General features: G+C 45.9%; 1 protein-coding gene across 1 annotated transcript; it reads left to right on the top strand.

Annotated features, from left to right (window-relative positions):
• The first annotated feature begins 282 nt into the window (after window positions 1-282).
• LOC140418740 (uncharacterized) lies at window positions 283-18465 on the top strand. Its single transcript, XM_072502337.1, has 2 exons — window positions 283-330; window positions 8714-18465. The coding sequence occupies exon 2, from the start codon at window positions 12010-12012 to the stop codon at window positions 12961-12963; it is 954 nt and encodes a 317-aa protein (XP_072358438.1). The 5' UTR covers window positions 283-330; window positions 8714-12009; the 3' UTR covers window positions 12964-18465.
• Window positions 18466-20819: the final 2354 nt, after the last annotated feature.

The following is a 20819-nucleotide window of genomic DNA, read 5'->3' as shown; positions in this document are numbered from 1 at the left end:
CCAAGCCCAGAATGCGAAGCTCGGATACAGCAGCTGAACCGGTGAAAGCTGCTCGGGCTTTTCCCCGACACAGGCGCGAGTGGACGTAGTGCGGGGCAGGGCGCTCTGTCCCTGGACATGAACCGCACTGCGCATGCCCACATCACAATGCTCGGGGAGTGATTGACGGCAGTGCCGGCTGAATCGGAAGAGGGGGCGGGACTGGAGAACCGAGCGGTAGTGGATGATACTCCAACCAATCGGAGTGAATGTGGGTGGGTGGGACTTCGACTGAAGCATGCGCAGTGCGGGTAATGGCGATGGAGAGATTTTATCTCGGATCCACAAAGGGTAAGAGGAATATTGTGCAACGCAGGGAGCGATAGGTCTGGCTGGTGGGTGTAAAAGTTTTTTAAACATGTTGTGCAAGCCCATACCCGGAAAAACTACTTCCTAGTTATCCCATTTCACGGAGCGGGACTGAGAGGATCCAGTGATCGGTGAGGAATAATGACCGCCATCTTTACTCGGGACAATGAGCAGGAGAGCGCATGTGCGGTCGCCATGTTTGTTGGGGGCAATATTTTCAATTATTGGGAGAAGCTTATTCCACATTGCTCAGAATGGAGACAACCTGGCCAGCAAACTGCAATACACTTTCGTCTTGGAACTTGACCTCTCATTGCCCCGGTTTTCACAGACCCAAACATCTAATTGCTGATCAGAGTAGCAACAGAGAAGGAAAGAAGCAAGCAAGCAATTCTGCACCATGGTTCCCAATAACTCAACGGATACCTGACCCCAAAGAACAACAAAGAACAAAGAAATGTACAGCACAGGAACAGGCCCTTCGGCCCTCCAAGCCCGTGCCGACCATACTGCCCGACTAAACTACAATCTTCTACACTTCCTGGGTCCGTATCCTTCTATTCCCATCCTATTCATATATTTGTCAAGATGCCCCTTAAATGTCCCTATCGTCCCTGCTTCCACTACCTCCTCCGGTAGCGAGTTCCAGGCACCCACTACCCTCTGCGTAAAAAACTTGCCTCGTACATCTACTCTAAACCTTGCCCCTCTCACCTTAAACCTATGCCCCCTAGTAATTGACCCCTCTACCCTGGGGAAACGCCTCTGACTATCCACTCTGTCTATGCCCCTCATAATTTTGTATACCTCTATCAGGTCTCCCCTCAAAGAACAAAGAACAAAGAAATGTACAGCACAGGAACAGGCCCTTCGGCCCTCCAAGCCCGTGCCGACCATACTGCCCGACTAAACTACAATCTTCTACACTTCCTGGGTCCGTATCCTTCTATTCCCATCCTATTCATATATTTGTCAAGATGCCCCTTAAATGTCCCTATCGTCCCTGCCTCCACTACCTCCTCCGGTAGTGAGTTCCAGGCACCCACTACCCTCTGCGTAAAAAACTTGCCTCGTACATCTACTCTAAACTTTGCCCCTCTCACCTTAAACCTATGCCCCCTAGTAATTGACCCCTCTACCCTGGGGAAAAGCCTCTGACTATCCACTCTGTCTATGCCCCTCATAATTTTGTATACCTCTATCAGGTCGCCCCTCAACCTCCTTCGTTCCAGTGAGAACAAACCGAGTTTATTCAATCGCTCCTCATAGCTTATGCCCTCCATACCAGGCAACATTCTGGTAAATCTCTTCTGCACCCTCTCTAAAGCCTCCACATCCTTCTGGTAGTGTGGCGACCAGAATTGAACACTATACTCCAAGTGTGGCCTAACTAAGGTTCTATACAGCTGCAACATGACTTGCCAATTCTTATACTCAATGCCCCGGCCAATGAAGGCAAGCATGCCGTATGCCTTCTTGACTACCTTCTCCACCTGTGTAGCCCCTTTCAGTGATCTGTGGACCTGTACTCCTAGATCTCTTTGACTTTCAATACTCTTGAGGGTTCTACCATTCACTGTATATTCCCTACCTGCATTAGCCCTTCCAAAATGCATTACCTCACATTTGTCCAGGTTAAACTCCATCTGCCATCTCTCCGCCCAAGTCTCCAGACAATCTAAATCCTGCTGTATCCTCAGACAGTCCTCATCGCTATCCGCAATTCCACCAACCTTTGTGTCGTCTGCAAACTTACTAATCAGACCAGTTACATTTTCCTCCAAATCATTTATATATACTACAAAGAGCAAAGGTCCCAGCACTGATCCCTGTGGAACACCACTGGTCACAGCCCTCCAATTAGAAAAGCATCCCTCCATTGCTACCCTCTGCCTTCTATGGCCTAGCCAGTTCTGTATCCACCTTGCCAGTTCACCCCTGATCCCGTGTGACTTCACCTTTTGTACTAGTCTACCATGAGGGACCTTGTCAAAGGCCTTACTGAAGTCCATATAGACAACATCTACTGCCCTACCTGCATCAATCATCTTAGTGACCTCCTCGAAAAACTCTATCAAGTTAGTGAGACACGACCTCCCCTTCACAAAACCGTGCTGCCTCTCACTAATACGTCCATTTGCTTCCAAATGGGAGTAGATCCTGTCTCGAAGAATTCTCTCCAGTAATTTCCCTACCACTGAAGTAAGGCTCACCGGCCTGTAGTTCCCGGGATTATCCCTGCCACCCTTCTTAAACAGAGGAACAACATTGGCTATTCTCCAGTCCTCCGGGACATCCCCTGAAGACAGCGAGGATCCAAAGATTTCTGTCAAGGCCTCAGCAATTTCCTCTCCAGCCTCCTTCAGTATTCTGGGGTAGATCCCATCCGGCCCTGGGGACTTATCTACCTTAATATTTTTTAAGACACCCAACACCTCGTCTTTTTGGATCACAATGTGACCCAGGCTATCTACACCCCCTTCTCCAGACTCAACATCTACCAATTCCTTCTCTTTGGTGAATACTGATGCAAAGTATTCATTTCGTACCTCGCCCATTTCCTCTGGCTCCACACATAGATTCCCTTGCCTATCCTTCAGTGGGCCAACCCTTTCCCTGGCTACCCTCTTGCTTTTTATGTAAGTGTAAAAAGCCTTGGGATTTTCCTTAACCCTATTTGCCAATGACTTTTCATGACCCCTTCTAGCCCTCCTGACTCCCTGCTTAAGTTCCTTCCTACTTTCCTTATATGCCACACAGGCTTCGTCTGTTCCCAGCCTTTTAGCCCTGACAAATGCCTCCTTTTTCTTTTTGACGAGGCCTACAATATCATTCGTCATCCAAGGTTCCCGAAAATTGCCGTATTTGTCTTTCTTCCTCACAGGAACATGCCTGTCCTGTATTCCTATCAACTGACACTTGAAAGCCTCCCACATGTCAGATGTTGATTTGCCCTCAAACATCCGCCCCCAATCTATGCTCTTCAGTTCCCGCCTAATATTGTTATAATTAGCCTTCCCCCAATTTAGCACATTCATCCTCGGACCACTCTTATCCTTGTCCACCAGTACTTTAAAACTTACTGAATTGTGGTCACTGTTACCGAAATGCTCCCCTACTGAAACATCTACCACCTGGCCGGGCTCATTCCCCAATACCAGGTCCAGTACCGCCTCTTCCCTAGTTGGACTGTTTACATATTGTTTTAAGAAGCCCTCCTGGATGCTCCTTACAAACTCTGCCCCGTCTAAGCCCCTGGCACTAAGTGAGTCCCAGTCAATATTGGGGAAGTTGAAGTCTCCCATCACCACAACCCTGTTGTTTTTACTCTTTTCCAAAATCTGTCTACCTATCTGCTCCTCTATCTCCCGCTGGCTGTTGGGAGGCCTGTAGTATACCCCCAACATTGTGACTGCACCCTTCTTATTCCTGATCTCTACCCATATAGCCTCACTGCCCTCTGAGGTGTCCTCTCGCTGTATAGCTGTCAACCTCCTTCGTTCCAGTGAGAACAAACCGAGTTTATTCAACCGCTCCTCATAGCTTATGCCCTCCATACCAGGCAACATTCTGGTAAATCTCTTCTGCACCCTCTCTAAAGCCTCCACATCCTTCTGGTAGTGTGGCGACCAGAATTGAACACTATACTCCAAGTGTGGCCTAACTAAGGTTCTATACAGCTGCAACATGACTTGCCAATTCTTATACTCAATGCCCCGGCCAATGAAGGCAAGCATGCCGTATGCCTTCTTGACTACCTTCTCCACCTGTGTTGCCCCTTTCAATGACCTGTGGACCTGTACTCCTAGATCTCTCTGACTTTCAATACTCTTGAGGATTCTACCTCAAGTGTGGCTCTGTTCAGTCACAATGAGACCCATGTCAGAAACACACAACCCTAGGGGTGGCAGGGTAATGCAGTGGTTAGCACTGTTGCCTATGGCGCTGAGGATCTGGTATCGATGCCGGCCCCGGGTCACTGTCTGTGTGGAGTTTGCACAATCTTCCCGTGTCTGCGTGGGTCTCACCTCCACAACCCAAAGATGTTCAGGGTAGGTGGATTGGCCACGCTAAAATTGCCCCTTAATTGGAAAAATAAATTGGGTAATCTAAATTTATTTTTTTCAGAAGAAAATCTTTTTATACAGACAGAGCAGACAAACATTTCTTCTTCCACATTCACAGGCCAATGATATTCAGGTCCTGATGAATGAAGTGACTCTGTTAAATCTTGATGTGAAGTTTGATTTGAGTTTCCATCAGTAAATCCTCCCCTTGTAATATCCTATAAAAGAAGTTGATAAAAGTCATCACTAGGGGCAGGCACGGTGGCCCAGCCGGTAGCCAAGGATCGGGGTTTGATCCCGGCCCTGGGTCACTGTCCGTATGGAGTTTGCACATTCTCCCCGTGTCTGTGTGGGACTCACCCCCAGAATCCAAAAAGATGTGCAGGGTAGGTGAATTGGCCTCGCTAAAATTACGCCTCAATTGGGAGAAAGAAAATTGGGTAATCTTAAATTTTTTAAATTAAAAATAAACAAATGCCATCACTGTCAATCCAGTATAGAAATTCTGAACAGACAATTCTAGTTTCTCTGGAACATTTTTCCCCATCCCACATACTCTCCCTCTTCCCTGGGCTGAAATCCAAACCCATCTCACCATCTGCACCATTTTCTTCCTCCACTCCCAGTTTTCTCCCTCCCTCTCCTCTGCCTGGGTTCTGTTCTCCAGCTCCTGTCTGCAGACTTACAATAAAATCAATGGGTCTTATGGGTGTTTGGGGCCTCCAGCGGGTGTTTGTGAATCCTCTCCTCCCACCTGCCAGGGTTTCCTTCCGTGCCAGAGATCAGAGTCCTCATTGATGATTTGAGCCAAAATTTATTATGGGAAAAAAATATTTCCATGTAGGTTCACGGCTCCACAAAGTGTTTCCAACTCCTCCCACCCATGTCCTTAACAGGTTGTCGCATTTATTTGTTTGACAAAAAGAATGGTCTCTGCTCGCACCATGGTTAGCATTGCTGCCTCACGGCGCCAAAGACCCGTGTTCGATCCCAGCCCTGGGTCACTGTCCGTGTGGAGTTTGCACATTCTTCCCGTGTTTGCATGCGTCTCACATCCACAACCCAAAGATGTGCAAGGTAGGTGGATTGGCCATGCTAAATTGCACATTAATTGGAAAAAAATAATTGGTCACTCGAAATGTGGGCTTTCTTCACTCGAGGATGTGGTGAAGCTTTGGAATTCTCTACCCCAGAGGAATGTGCACCTCAGTCATCAGGTATGTTCAAGACAAATATTGATAGGTTTGTAGATATTGAAGATATGTAGATATTGAAGATATCAAAAGATATGGGGATCGTGTGGGAAAATGGTGCTGAGGTAGATTGGCCAAGGATCTCATTGAATGGTGGAGCAGACTCGGTAAGCCGAATGGCCTATTCTTGCTCCTATTATAATCTCTGTGTCCTGGTCAGGATGCAGTGACTTGAGCTTGGCTGTGTCTATCAACATGAACCAGCACCTTCAAGAGAATTGGGAGGGTGAATATTAGATACAGCAGAGAACATAGAACATAGAAAATACAGCAAAGAACAGGCCCTTCGGCCCACGATGTTGTGCCGAACCTTTGTCCTAGATTAATCATAGATTATCATTGAATTTACAGTGCAGAAGGAGGCCATTCAGCCCCCTGAGTCTGCACCGGCTCTTGGAAAGAGCACCCCACCCAAACTCAACACCTCCACCCAACACCAAGGGCAATTTTGGACACTAAGGGCAATTTATCATGGCCAATCCACCTACCCTGCACATCTTTGGACTGTGGGAGGAAACCGGAGCACCCGGAGGAAACTCACGCAGACACGGGGAGGACGTGCAGACTCCGCACTGACAGTGACCCAAGCCGGAATCGAACCTGGGACCCTGGAGCTGTGAAGCAATTGTGCTATCCACAATGCTACCGTGCTGCCCTTAAGAACAAATAAATCTACACTATATCATTTTACCGTAATCCATGTACCTATCCAATAGCTGCTTGAAGGTCCCTAATGTTTCCGACTCAACTACTTCCACAGGCAGTGCATTCCATGCCCCCACTACTCTCTGGGTAAAGAACCTACCTCTGACATCCCCCTATATCTTCCACCTTTCACCTTAAATTTATGTCCCCTTGGAATGGTTTGTTCCACCCGGGGAAAAAGTCTCTGACTGTCTACTCTATCTATTCGCCTGATTATCTTATAAACCTCTATCAAGTCGCCCCTCATCCTTCTCCATTCTAATGAGAAAAGGCCTAGCACCCTCAACCTTTCCTCGTAAGACCTACTCTCCATTCCAGGTAACATCCTGGTAAATCTTCTTTGCACCTTTTCCAAAGCTTCCACATCCTTCCTAAAATGAGGTGACCAGAACTGTACACAGTACTCCAAATGTGGCCTTACCAAAGTTTTGTACAGCTGCATCATCACCTCACAGCTCTTAAATTCAATCCCTCTGTTAATGAACGCAAGCACACCATAGGCCTTCGTCACAGCTCTATCCACTTGAGTGGCAACTTTCAAAGATGTATGAACATAGACCCCAAGATCTCTCTGCTTCTCCACATTGCCAAGAACTCTACCGTTAACCCTGTATTCCGCATTCATATTTGTCCTTCCAAAATGGACAACCTCACACTTTTCAGGGTTAAACTCCATCTGCCACTTCTCAGCCCAGCTCTGCATCCTATCTATGTCTCTTTGCAGCCGACAGCAGCCCTCCTTACTATCCACAACTCCACCAATCTACGTATCGTCTGCAAATTTACTGACCCACCCTTCAACTCCCTCATCCAAGTCATTGATGAAAATCACCAACAGCAGAGGACCCAGAACTGATCCCTGCGGTACGCCACTGGTAACTGGGATCTAGGCTGAATATTTGCCATCCACCACCACTCTCTGACTTCTATCGGTTAGCCAGTTCGTTATCCAACTGGCCAAATTTCCCACTATCCCATGCCTCCTTACTTTCTGCATAAGCCTACCATGGGGAACTTTATCAAATGCCTTACTAAAATCCATGTACACTACATCCACTGCTTTACCTTCATCCACATGCTTGGTCACCTCCTCAAAGAATTCAATAAGACTTGTAAGGCAAGACCTACCCCTCACAAATCCGTGCTGACTATCCCTAATCAAGCAGTATCTTTCCAGATGCTCAGAAATCCTATCCTTCAGTACCCTTTCCATTACTTTGCCTACCACCGAAGTAAGACTAACTGGCCTGTAATTCCCAGGGTTATCCCTAGTCCCTTTTTTGAACAGTGGCACGACATTCGCCACTCTCCAATCCCCTGGTATCACCCCTGTTGACAGTGAGGACGAAAAGATCATTGCCAACGGCTCTGCAATTTCATCTCTTGCTTCCCATAGAATCCTTGGATATTTCCCGTCAGGCCCGGGGGACTTGTCTATCCTCAAGTTTTTCAAAATGCCCAACACATCTTCCTTCCTAACAAGTATTTCCTCGAGCTTACCAGTCTGTTTCACACTGTCCTCTCCAACAATATCGCCCCTCTCATTTGTAAATACAGACGAAAAGTCCTCTCCTATCTCCTCAGACTCAAAACACAATCTCCCGCTACTGTCCTTGATCGGACCTACCCTCGCTCTAGCCATTCTCATATTTCTCACATATGTGTAAAAGGCCTTGGGGTTTTCCTTGATCCTACCCGCCAAAGATTGTTCATGCCCTCTCTTAGCTCTCCTAATCCCTTTCTTCAGTTCCAAAGTGAGAATGGAGGGAGATTGTTGATGTCAATTATCCAATAGAAGCCACTGATACATAAAGGGGTTACAGGTGGCACTATTTGTTCATGGAGATTTGTGTGTGATGTTGGATCAAAGAAACAAATGTGTTTGTGGAGAAGCAGAGCTCTTGCCTCCTTTATTCTACAGCAACGGGTAGCATGGTAACACAAATGGATAGCACTGTGGCTTCACAGTGCCAGGGTCCCAGGTTCGATTACCCGCTGGATCACTGTCTGTGCGGAGTCTGCACGTTCTCCCCGTGTCTGCGTGGGTTTCCTCCAGGTGCTCTGGTTTCCTCCCACAGTCCAAAGACGTGCAGGTTAGGTGGATTGGCCTTAATGTCCAAAAAGGTTAGGAGGGGTTATTGAGTTATTGGGTGGAAGTGAAGGCTTAAGTGAGTCGGTGCAGACACGTGGGCCGAATGGCCTTCTGCACTGTTTGTTCTATGTTATGACCCAGAAGCTCGAACACAAGAGAGGAAATAATGTTCCATAGAAACTCGAATTGTCTGCTCCGAATTTCAATCCTGTACCAACATTGATAACTTTTATAAATTGTTTTTAAAGGATATTGGAAGACGAGGAATTGCAGACAGAAATATCAAACATCACATCAAACTCAAATGATTCCTTCTGATCTGAATATCATCAGGCTCTGAATATCATCGGCGAGAAGGGGGAAATGATTGTCCGATCTGTCGACTTCAAAAGATTTTAAACATGAATGTGACTGGAAAAGCACCGAAACCCACACAACAAAAACACCCAAGTGAGAGTGTTCCAGTGAACTGACTGTGGAAGGATCAGTGTGACTGGAAAAGCCCCGAGACCCACACAACACACACCCGAGTGAGAGAGTTCCAGTGAACTGACTGTGAAGAGAGCTTCAACTATTACGCAGCCTGGAAAAACATCACACCATTCACAGTGAGGAGAGACAGTGCACATGTTCTGTGTGTAGACAAGGCGTCTGCTGATTGTCCAATCTGGAGACACACGAGGAGATGCAAAACATGGAGAAACCGTGGAAATGTGGTGACTGTGGGAAGGGATACAGATTCCCATCTCAGCTGGAAACGCATCGACGCAGTCACACTGGGGAGAGGCCGTTCACCTGCTCTCAGTGTGGGCAGAGATTCAGTGCTTTATCCAACCTTCAGAGACATCAGCGACTTCACACTGGGGAGAGGCCGTTCACCTGCCCTCAGTGTGGGAAGGGATTCCATACTTTATCCAACCTGCAGTCACACCAGCGAGTTCACACGAGGGAGAAACCATTCACCTGTTCTCAGTGTGGGAAGGGATTCAGTGATTTATCCACCCTGCAGACACACCAGCGAATTCACACTGGGGAGAGACCGTTCACCTGCTCTCAGTGTGGGAAAGGATTTACTCAGTTATCCATCCTGTGGTCACATCAGCGAGTTCACACTGGGGAGAGGCCATTCACCTGCTCTCAGTGTGGGAAGGGATTCCGTGATTTACCCAACCTGCGGATCCATCAGCGAGTTCACACTGGTGAGCGCCCGTTCACCTGCTCTCAGTGTGGGAAGGGATTCACTCAGTCATCCAGTCTGCAGACACACCAGCGAGCTCACACTGGGCAGAAGCCATTCACCTGCTCTCAGTGTGGGCAGAGATTCCGAGCTTCATCCAACCTAAGGAACCATCAGCGAGTTCACAGTGGGGAGAAACTGTTCACCTGCTCTCAGTGTGGGAACACATTCAGTGATTTATGACATTCTGCAGACACACCAGCGAGTTCACACTGGGGAGAGGCCGTTCACCTGCTCTCAGTGTGGGAAGGGATTTATTGATTCATCCACCCTGCAGAGACATCAGCGAGTTCACACTGGGGAGAGGCCATTCAGCTGCTCCCTCTGTGGGAATAGATTCACACAGTTATCCAGTCTGCAGAAACACCAGCGAGTTCACACTGGGGAGAGGCCATTCACCTGCTCTCAGTGTGGGCAGGGATTCACTCAGTTATCCAGTCTGCAGACACACCAGCGAGTTCACACTGGGGAGAGGCCAGTCACCTGCTCTTAGTGTGGGAAGGGATTACATCGAAAATAGGAGCAGGAAGAGGCCATTTGGCTATTTGCGCCTGCTCCGCCATTCATTATGATTATTGCTTATCATCCATAGCCTAATCCCGCTTTCCCCTCCATATCCTTAATTAATAATCTTTCTTGTCACAAGTACTCTTACATTGAAATGAAGTTACTGTGAAATGCCACATTCCGGCGCCTGTTCGGGTACATAGAGGGAGAATTCAGAATGTCCAACTTACCTAACGGCACGACACACGGGATTGGTCGGAGGACACCGGAGCACCCGGAGGAAACCCACGCGGAAACGGGGTGAAAGTGCAGACTCCACACAGACAGTGACCCAGCCGGGAATTAAACCTGGGATCGTGATGCTGTGAAACCACAGTGCTAACCACTGTGCTACCTTGCTGCCCTTTGATCCCCTTCGCTCTTGGTGTTATATCTAACTGCTTCTTGAATGCATATAATGCTTACTATTTCCTGTGGTTAAAAAAAATCCACGGGCTCACCACTCTCTGGTTGAAGACATTTCTCCTCATCTCTGTCTAAATGGTCTACCCCGTATCCTCAGACTGCGACCTCTCGTTCTGTACACTCCCACCATCGGGAAAATCTATCCTGCATCTACCCTGTCCCGTCCTCTTACAATATTACAGGTTTCTATGAGATCTCCCATTCTTCTGAACTCCAACAAATATAATCGTAACTGATTCAATCTCTCATACGTCAGTCCCACCATCCCAGGAATCAGTCTGGTAAACCTTCGCTGCACTCCCTCTGGAGCAAGAACATCCTTCCTCAGATAAGGAGACCAAAACTGCACACAATATTCCAGGTATGGCCTTGCCAAGGCTCTCTATAATGACAGCAAGATATGCCTGCTCCTGTACTCTAATCCGCTCGCAATGAAGACTAGCTTACCATTTGCCATCTTTACCGCCTGCTGTAGTTGCATGCTTTCCTTCAGTGACTGGTGTACGAGGATACCCAGGTCTCGTAGCACATTCCTCTCTCCTAATCTATGGCTGTTCAGATAATAGTCTGCCGCCTTGTTTTTGGTATCAAAGTGGACAACCTTGCATTTCTACAAATTAAACTGCATCTGCCATTCATTTGCCCACTCTCTCAACTTGCCCAAATCACACTGAAGGATCTCTGCATCCTCCTCAGAGCTCACCCCGCCCCCACACGCAAAGTGGTGTCATCTGCAAATTTGGAGATGTTGCATTTTGTTCCCTCATCTAAATCGTTAATATACAAGGTGGTGCAGTGGTTTGCACTGCTGCCTCACTGTGCTGAGGATCAGGGTTAAATCCTGCCTGGGTCACTGTCCGTGTGGATACAGCTGTCTCCGTGGGTCTCGCCCCCATAACCCAGGGTAGGTGAATCGTCTACTCCGAATTTCTATCCTGTACCAACAATGATAATTTTTATAAATTATTTTTAAAGGATATTAGAAGAGGAGGAATTGCAGACAGAAGTCTCAAACATGACATCAAACTCATGACAAACGCAAACGATTCCTTCTGATCTGAATATCATTGGGCTATGAATATCATCGGTGAGAAGGAGAAATGTTTGTCTGATCTGTCGGTTTCAAAAGATTTTAAACGTGAGGGTGACTGGAAAAGCACCGAGACCCACTCAACACACACCCGAGTGAGAGTGTTCCAGTGAACTGACTGTGAAAAGAGCTGCAACTATTACACAGCCTGAAAAACCATCACACCATTCACAGTGAGGAGAGACACATGTTCTGTGTGTAGACAAGGCTTCCACTGATTGTCCAATCTGGAGAGACACGATGAGATGCAAAACATGGAGAAACCGTGGAAATGTGGGGACTGTGGGAAGGGATACAGATTCCCATCTGAGCTGGAAACTGATCGACGCAGTCACATTGGGGAGAGGCTGTTCACCTGCCCTCAGTGTGGACAGGGGTTCACTCGGTTATCTAACCTGCAGGCACATCAGCGAGTTCACACTGGGAAGAAGTCATTCACCTGCTCTCAGTGTGGGCAGAGATTCCGTGCTTTATCCAACCCGCGGAGACATCAGCGAATTCACACTGCGGGGAGGCCATTCACCTGCTCTCAGTGTGGGAAGGGATTCCATACTTTATCCAACCTGCAGTCACACCAGCGAGTTCACACTCGGGAGAGACCATTCACCTGTTCTCAGTGTGAGAAGGGATTTATTGATTCATCCACCCTGCGGAAACACCAGCATGTTCACACCGGGGAGAGGCCATTCACCTGCTCTCAGTGTGGGAAGGGATTCCGTGATTTACCTAACCTGCGGATCCATCAGCGAGTTCACACTGGTGAGCGCCCGTTCACCTGCTCTCAGTGTGGGAAGGGATTCACTCAGTCATCCAGTCTGCAAACACACCAGCGAGTTCACACTGGGGAGAAGCCATTCACCTGCTCTCGGTGCGAGCAGAGAATCCGAGCTTCATCCAACCTAAGGAACCATCAGCGAGTTCACACTGGGGAGAAACTGTTTACCTGCTCTCAGTGTGGGAAGGGATTTATTGATTCATCCATCCTGCAGAGCATCAGCGAGTTCATGCTGGGGAGAAGCCATTCACCTGCTCCCTCTGTGGGAATAGATTCACACAGTTATCCAGTCTGCAGACACACCAGCGAGTTCACACTGGGGAGAGGCCATTCACCTGCTCTTAGTGTGGGAAGGGATTACATCGAAAATAGGAGCAGGAAGAGGCCATTTGTCTCTTTGCGCCTGCTCCGCCATTCATTATGATTATTGCTTATCATCCATAGCCTAATCCCGCTTTCCCCTCCATATCCTTAATTAATAATCTATCTTGTCACAAGTACTCTTACATTGAAATGAAGTTACTGTGAAAAGCCATATTCCGGCGCCTGTTCGGGTACATAGAGGGAGAATGTCCAAATTACCTAACAGCACGTCGCTCGGGACTGGTCGGAGGAAACCTGAGCACCCGGAGGAAACCCACGCAGAAACGGGGAGAAAGTGCAGACTCCACACAGACAGTGACCCACCCGGGAATTAAACCTGGGATCATGATGCTGCGAAACCACAGTGCTAACCACTGTGCTACCATGCTGCCCTTTGATCCCCTTCGCTCTGTGTTATATCTAACTGCTTCTTGAAAGCATATAATGCTTACTATTTCCTGTGGTTAAAAATTCCACAGGCTCACCACTCTCTGTTTGAAGACATTTCTCCTCATCTCTGTCTAAATGGTCTACCCCGTACCCTCAGACTGTGGCCTCTGGTTCTGTACACTCCCACCATCGGGATAACCTTTCTTGCAGGTTTCTATGAGACCCCCATTCTTCTGAACTCCAGCAAATATAATCCTAACTGATTCGATCTCTCATACGACAGTCCCACCATCCCAGGAAGCAGTCTCGTAAACCTTCGCTGCACTCCCTCTAGAGCAAGAACATCCTTCCTCAGATAAGGAGACCAAAACTGCACACAATATTCCAGGTATGGCCTCGCCAAGGCCCTGTATAATGACAGCAAGATATTCCTGCTCCTGTACTCCAATCCGCTCACGATGAAGGCTAGCATACCATTTGCCATCTTTACCGCCTGCTGTAGTTGCACGCTTACCTTCAGTGACTGGTGTACGAGGGTACCCAGGTCTCGTTGCACATTCCCGTCTCCTAATCTATGGCCATTCAGATAATAGTCTGCCTTTTTTTTTGGTATCAAAGTGGACAACCTCGCATTTCTACAAATTAAACTGCATCTGCCATTCATTTGCCCACTCACTCAACTTGTCCAAATCACACTGAAGGATCTCTGCATCCTCCTCGCAGCTCACCCTCCCATGCAACTTGGTGGCATCTGCAAATTTGGAGATATTGCATTAAGTTCCCTCATCTAAATCGTTAATGTATAAGGTGGTGCAGTGGTCAGCACTGCTGCCTCACTGCTGAGGACCAGGGTTCAATCCTGCCTGGGTCACTGTCCATGAGGATACAAGTGTCTCCGTGGGTCTCACCCCCATAACCCAGGGTAGGTGAATTGGCGACGCTAAATTGCCCCTCAATTGGAAAAAAGGAATTGGGTACTTTAAATTTTTAAAAACATCATTAATATATCTTGTGAATATCTGGGGTCCTCGCACCGATCCCTGCGGTACCCCACTAGTCACTGCCTGCCAACTTGAAAAAGACCCATTAATTCCTACTCTTTGTTTCCTGTCTGCCAACCAGTTTTCTATCTATCTCAACACACTACCACTAATCCCATGTGCTTTAATTTTACACACCAATATCTTATGTGAGACTTTGGTCAAAAGCCATCTGAAAGCCCAAATATACCACATCCACTGGCTCCCCATCATCAACTCTACCAGTTACACCCTCAAAGAATTCCAGTCGATTTGTCAAGCATGATTTCCCCTTCATCAATCCATGCTGACTATCCGATCCTGCCACTGGTTTCTAAGTGCTTTGCTATAAAATCTATGAGAATGGATTCTAGAATTTTCCTCACTGCCGATGTCAGGCTTACTGGTCTATAATTCCCTGTTTTCTCTCCATATCCCTTTTTACATCGTGGAATTACATAAACCGCCCTCCAATCTGCAGGAATTGTTCCAGAGTCTGTAGAATCCTGGAAGATGACCACCAATGCATCCACTATTTCTGGAGCCACTTCTTTAAGCACTTTGAGTTGCAGATTATCAAGCCCTGGGGATTTATCAGCCTTCAATCCCATCAATTTCCCCGACACTATTTCTCTCTTAATATTGATCTCCTTCAGTTCCTCCCTCTCACTAAATCCTGCGTTCCCCAACATTTCTGGGATCTGCTTTGTGAAGAAAGAAGCAAATTATGTATTTCCTTGCTCACCCATTTCTTTGCCCCCTATTATACAATCAGCCTAATTTCCTGTTTTGTGCCATTCCCAACATCACCCCTGCAGTTTGGGGTATGTATACGATGCCCACTAATTATTTTGCCCCTTGGTGTTTCTCAGCTCTACCCATACAGATTCCACATCGTCAGAGCTAATATCCTTCCTCACTATTGTATTAATTTCCTCTTTAACCAGCACTGCCACGCCACTGCCTTTTCCTTTTTGTCTGTCCTTCCTAAATACTGAATATATTCAGTTCCCATCCCTGGTCATCCTGCAGCTATGTCTCCATAATCCCGATGATCTCACACCCGTTTATGTCTATTTGCGCGATTCACTCGGTTGTGCCGTCTGCAGTCACACCAGGGAGTTCATACTGGGGAGAGGCCATTCACCTGCCCTCAATGTGTGAAGGGATTTAGTAATTCATCGCTCTTTCTGAGACACCGACAGGTTCACAACTGATTACAGGGATTGGAATCTGCTGTTATTGTTTCTGTTCTCAATTACATCCAGACTGCATTTTGTTCATTCTGTTGGTCAATCTGGATGGACGGAGGGTTTCTTTCTGCTGGACTGGCCTGTCTCACGATTTTGTCTCCAGTGGGCTGATTCTTTCTGAGCCTTCTTGCGGATATCTGGTTGCACATTTTACAAGGATCAAAGAGCGAAAGCGTGTTTGGAGGTTTTAAGATGTTTCATTCTCTTTGGAAACCCCCAAAATCATGCCGCATTGCCATGAAGATGGGCTATGGTGGTTATATGGCTCTTTTGTTTAATTTATCTTGGTGTTCCTCACAGAAGAAAACTATCAGAGTATGAGGGGCAAGTTGTCTGAGGTGCACTGGGAAACAACATTAAATAGTATGGCGGGTGACAGGCAGTCACTAATATTTAAGGAATTATTACAGATTTACACGGGGATGGTTAGCTCAGTTGGCTGGATGGCTGATTTGTGCTGAGTGACACCAACAGCACAGGTTAAATTCCCATACCGGCTGAGGTTAGCCATAGTCTGTGTCAGTATTTATGCTTCACATGATCCTCCACCCGCCCCTCTACATCTCCCCCATCAGCATCTCCCTCTATTTCTTTATCCCTCATGTATGTATCTAACTTTACATATTCATGCAACTCGCTGTGGTAGTGAGTTCCACATTCTCACCACTCGCTGGGTAAAGAGGTGTCTACTGAAATTCCTATTGGATTATTGAATCCCATCATAACCTTAAAGATTCCATCAGGTCACCCATCAGTCTTCTCACTTCCAGAAAAAAGCAGCCCCAGCCTTTCCTGAGTGTTAAATGCTCTCTGTTCTGTATATTATGAATCTTTGTTGCACCTTCTCCAGTGCCTCTATTTCCTTTTTCGAAATGGAGATCACCAATGTTTATAATGCTCCCAGTGTAGTCTAACCCTGGTTCTAAACAAGTTGAACATTTCCTCTTGGCTTTTCAATTCTATCCCTCTGGAATGGAAGCCTATATATGGGCCCCACACTTTAGGAAAGATGTGAAGTTCTTAGAGAGGGTGTAGAGGACATTTACAATAATAATCTTTACTATTGTCACAAGTAGGCTTACATTAACACTGCAATGAAGTAACTGCGAAAATCCACTAGTCGCTACACTCTGACGCCTGTTTGGTACACAGGGAGAATTCAGAATGCCCAATTCACCTAACAAGCATATCATTTGGGACTTGTGGGAGGAAACCGGAGCACACGGAGGAAACCCACGCAGACACAGGGAGAACGTGCAGTCTCCGCACAGACAGTGATCCAAACCGGGAATTGAATCTGGAACCCTGGTGCACTGGAGCAACAGTGCTAACCACTGTGCTAGAATGGCACCAGGGATAAGTGACTCCAGTCAGTTAGAGTGACTGGAGCAGCTGAATTTCTCCCCTGAGATCACAGCATCTGGATGGTAGAGAATGAGGTCATTCAGCCCTTTGAGACCGTGTCGGCTCCCTGTGGAGGAAGCCAGTCTGTCCATTGCCCCGTTCTATCCCCAAATCTGTGCAGGTTTATTTCTTTCAGTGTCTGTCCAATTTCCGATTGAAATCCTTCTGTCGTCTCTGCATCTCCTACCCTCATAGGCAGTAGGTTCCAGGTCGTTACCACTCGCTTTACATGTACACAAAAGCTCCCAGAGCACAGAGGCGTCTATTTGGCCCATTTTTCCCGTGCCAGCTCATTGTACAGCGAACCATTTAATCCCAGAGTTCAACTATTTTGTTTTCTTTTTCAGAATGTATCAAATTATCTTTTAGAAGTTACAGTCCAATGAGACTTGAACACTATTTATAGACCGTGTATTCGAAATCACAACAACTCACTGTATTTTCGAACAAATAGTTGTGCTAATGGTTTGTCTGGGGTTTCGCAGAGTATTCAAAATGGTGTCAATGACGTGGTTATTACACAAAATTAAGACTCAATCTTTATCAATTATTCTGGTGAGGACACCGAGTGCAAGATATCCTAGTTTGCGGACAATTAGAACAAATGTACATTTCTATAAAACCTCATATCCACTGGAGTTCCTAAAGGGTTTTAAATCCAATGGAGTACTTTTGAAATATATTCACTGTTGTAATGTAGGAAACTAAGTACGCATGTGGAATCATATTCAGTTTTAAAATTGTTATTTTCATAGTGTATTCATTGCCATTGATAACAAGGTCAAGGAAGCCCTTTTATACCTCTAACATGTAGCTTCCTGCAGCCATTTCACCTTCTGTACCTTTTCTATATTAATTATGTATTGATTTCATGGCAAAAATACAATAATTACAGTCATGATTATTCAGTGGTGAACATTGATGAGTATCATTAGTGAATTGGTGTATTAGTTAATTATATTGCAAAGACTAGATCTTTATTTTTAAAAATAACACTCAACTAAAATGTTTCCAGAAACTGCAGAGCTATCAGAATTTGTTTGAAAAACTAAATTACCTCATAATTTTGAGAAGTTATGAGTTGTGATGATAAGCCTGTATATAATGTTACATGTACTGGTTTAGCTCCGTGGGATAGACAGCCGGTTTGTAATGCAGAACAAGGCCAGCAGCACAGGTTCATTTCCGGTACCAGGTTACCCGAACAGGCGCCGGAATGAGGCGACTGGGGGCTTTTCACAGGAACTTCATACTTGTGACAATAGAAGATTATTATTATTACTCAGCAGTGTGACCTCCCACCAGCAGGTGGCATCAGACATCAGTCCGGTGATATCCATCTACCAGCAGAAGATTGTAAGGCATAAACGAGGACAGTCGCACATCAGTGTAGTTCCAAGAGAGTCTAATGCAACTCTGTGATAACTTGGTCTGTATAGCTTTCTGATCGGTACCGTACCACGTGTACATTAATAAATCATTGTTCTGGCTAGGTAACCAGCAGTTCTGTAGAATCATTGCAAGACAAGATCACAGAACACAACACTAGACATCATATTCTGCCAACACTGGGCTTGGCATTGGAGAAATGGTATTGTTACTGGGCGAGTAATCCAGAGACCCAGGTTAATGCTCTGGAGATCTGGGATTGAATCTGCCAATGACAGGTGGTGAAATTGAAATTTAATAAAAGTATCGATTTAAAAGTCTAATGATAACATTCTTGATTGTTGTAAAAACTCATCTGGTTCACTAATGTCCTTCAGGAAATCTGCTCTCCTTATGTGGCCTGGCCTACACGTGACTCCAGATCCACAGCAATGTTGGGGTTGACTTGAACATGCCCTCTGAAATAGCCTCACAAGACACGCAGTTCAAGGGCAATTGGAATGAGCAGTAAATGCTGGTCCAGCCAGTGACGCCCACCTCCCATGAAAATAATTTTTAAGGCGGCTCATTGTTCAATCTGAAGACGAGTAAGAAACTGTCTCTTTGATTGGATTTGATTTATTGTCACGTGTACCGAGGTACAGTGAAAAGTATTGTTCTGTGTACATTCCAGACAGATCGTTCCATACATGAAAAAACAAAGTGCGGATCTTGGCAGTTTGCTCAGTTCACGAAATAATTTAATGACTTTGTAGACGCAGATTCACATTTTAATCACCATCCGAAACATACCTAATGGTAATGTGTGCTCATATAGACAGACACAAACGATACTGTAACTGAATTCAAGGAAATAGCAGAGATTTAACTGAACCACATTCTTGAAAGATTCGGTCTTCATGATGGAGAAACAGGAAAAGCCACTCAGGTAGATGAGGAAATCCAGGCTCAGTGCGGATTTGCTGTCACCCCTCCTTTCTTATACATGAACGGGATTTAGGCTGCAGAATTTTAAAAAAAATTTAGAGTACCCAATTCATTTTTTCCAATTAAGGAGCAATTTAGCGTGGCCAATCCACCTACCCAGCCCATCTTTGGGTTGTGGGGGTGAAACCCACCAAACACGGGGAGAATGTGCAAACTCCGCCGGACAGTGACCCAGAGCCGGGATCGAACCTGGGATCTCGGCGCCGTGAGGCAGCAGTGCTAACCCACTACACCACCGTGCTGCCCCAGCTGCAGAAAGTTACACACCTAAACACAGAGGGATCAAATATAAGCAACATATAATTCACAATTCACTTCCATTTAACTATATTTTACTTTGTTTAAAAGCTGTCTCTGGTCTAATCTCAACAAAGATTCATAGGATTTATATTACCCAGTGACACGCTTTCTTTTATTGGTCAGTCACATTTGAAATTCAATGGTGTATATTTCAGAGTGAAGCCTCGAGAGTTATTCAATTCAAAATGAAGTCATATATAAGAAATAAATGTACTGAGGTTCAACGTTGAATAACGAAACAGATATTGAGTAAAATTGGTGGAAAGTTTCTGTAGGAAGATAAGAATGATGCATTAATGATTGAACAGAGAGTATTGTTCCGTTAGATATTTGCTGAACAAATGCTTAAGTTCAATATAAGTTCTATATCTTACAGTCTTACAAGTTGAGACATCTGTTTTAAAGGAACAGCTGTCTTCTTGTAATCAGTGACCTGGCCTCCCAGCTGAACCATTGAAAGCTGCAGCAAGACTGTGCAGTTGAACATTGAACAGGTCCATTAGGTCCTGTGCTGCCAGCTCTGTAGCAAAGAGGTAGGTTATCACAGTCAACTAATATATGAAAGGTCCTCGGTTTGAAACTGGCAGAAGCATTAAATGCTTCTCATTTAGTCTGAGGTAAACTTTCCACACATACATTTGTCCCTGAATATTAACTGCATCTCGTATGTGAGAGGAATAGGAGATTTAGTCTCACATCAGGCACAAAAACTGATTCAGTAAGTCTGAAGTGCTGCATTTTCAAGAAGCAATGAAATGATAAAGATTTTCCTGCTTTGACTCCGTTCCGATATCAGCAGTTTGTTCAACCACAACAGAATTTAATGTGTTTAAAGATGCAGATGAACATAATAACTGTCTCAATCATGTCTAATTGTAAGATAAAAGCAACTTACTGCGGATGCTTCAATCGGAGAAACAAAAACAGAAAATACTGGACAATCTCAGCAGGTCTGACAGCTTCTGTCAAGCGAGATGGCAGCTGACGTTTCGAGTCTGGTTGACTCTTTGTCAAAGCTGGAGACCTGGAAATAGGGTCAGATTCAGACTATTGTGGGTGGACAGTGGATGGGGAGGGGTGGGGGTGGGGGGCAGGGGATTCGTAGAGAAGTGGAGCTGGATAGTTGGCCAGCGATAGGTGGAGAATGACTAAAATGACTTGGACAGAAAGAAAAA

Source organism: Scyliorhinus torazame, chromosome 5 (genome assembly GCF_047496885.1).
Source record: "Scyliorhinus torazame isolate Kashiwa2021f chromosome 5, sScyTor2.1, whole genome shotgun sequence".
In the NCBI taxonomy this organism is placed as follows: Eukaryota; Metazoa; Chordata; class Chondrichthyes; order Carcharhiniformes; family Scyliorhinidae; genus Scyliorhinus; species Scyliorhinus torazame.
This window is presented reverse-complemented; position numbering and strand designations above follow the sequence as displayed.

Coding starts and splice junctions, on each gene's coding strand:
- LOC140418740 (XM_072502337.1), top strand. CDS start 12,010: ATGCAAAACATGGAGAAACCGTGGAAATGTGGGGACTGTGGGAAGGGA.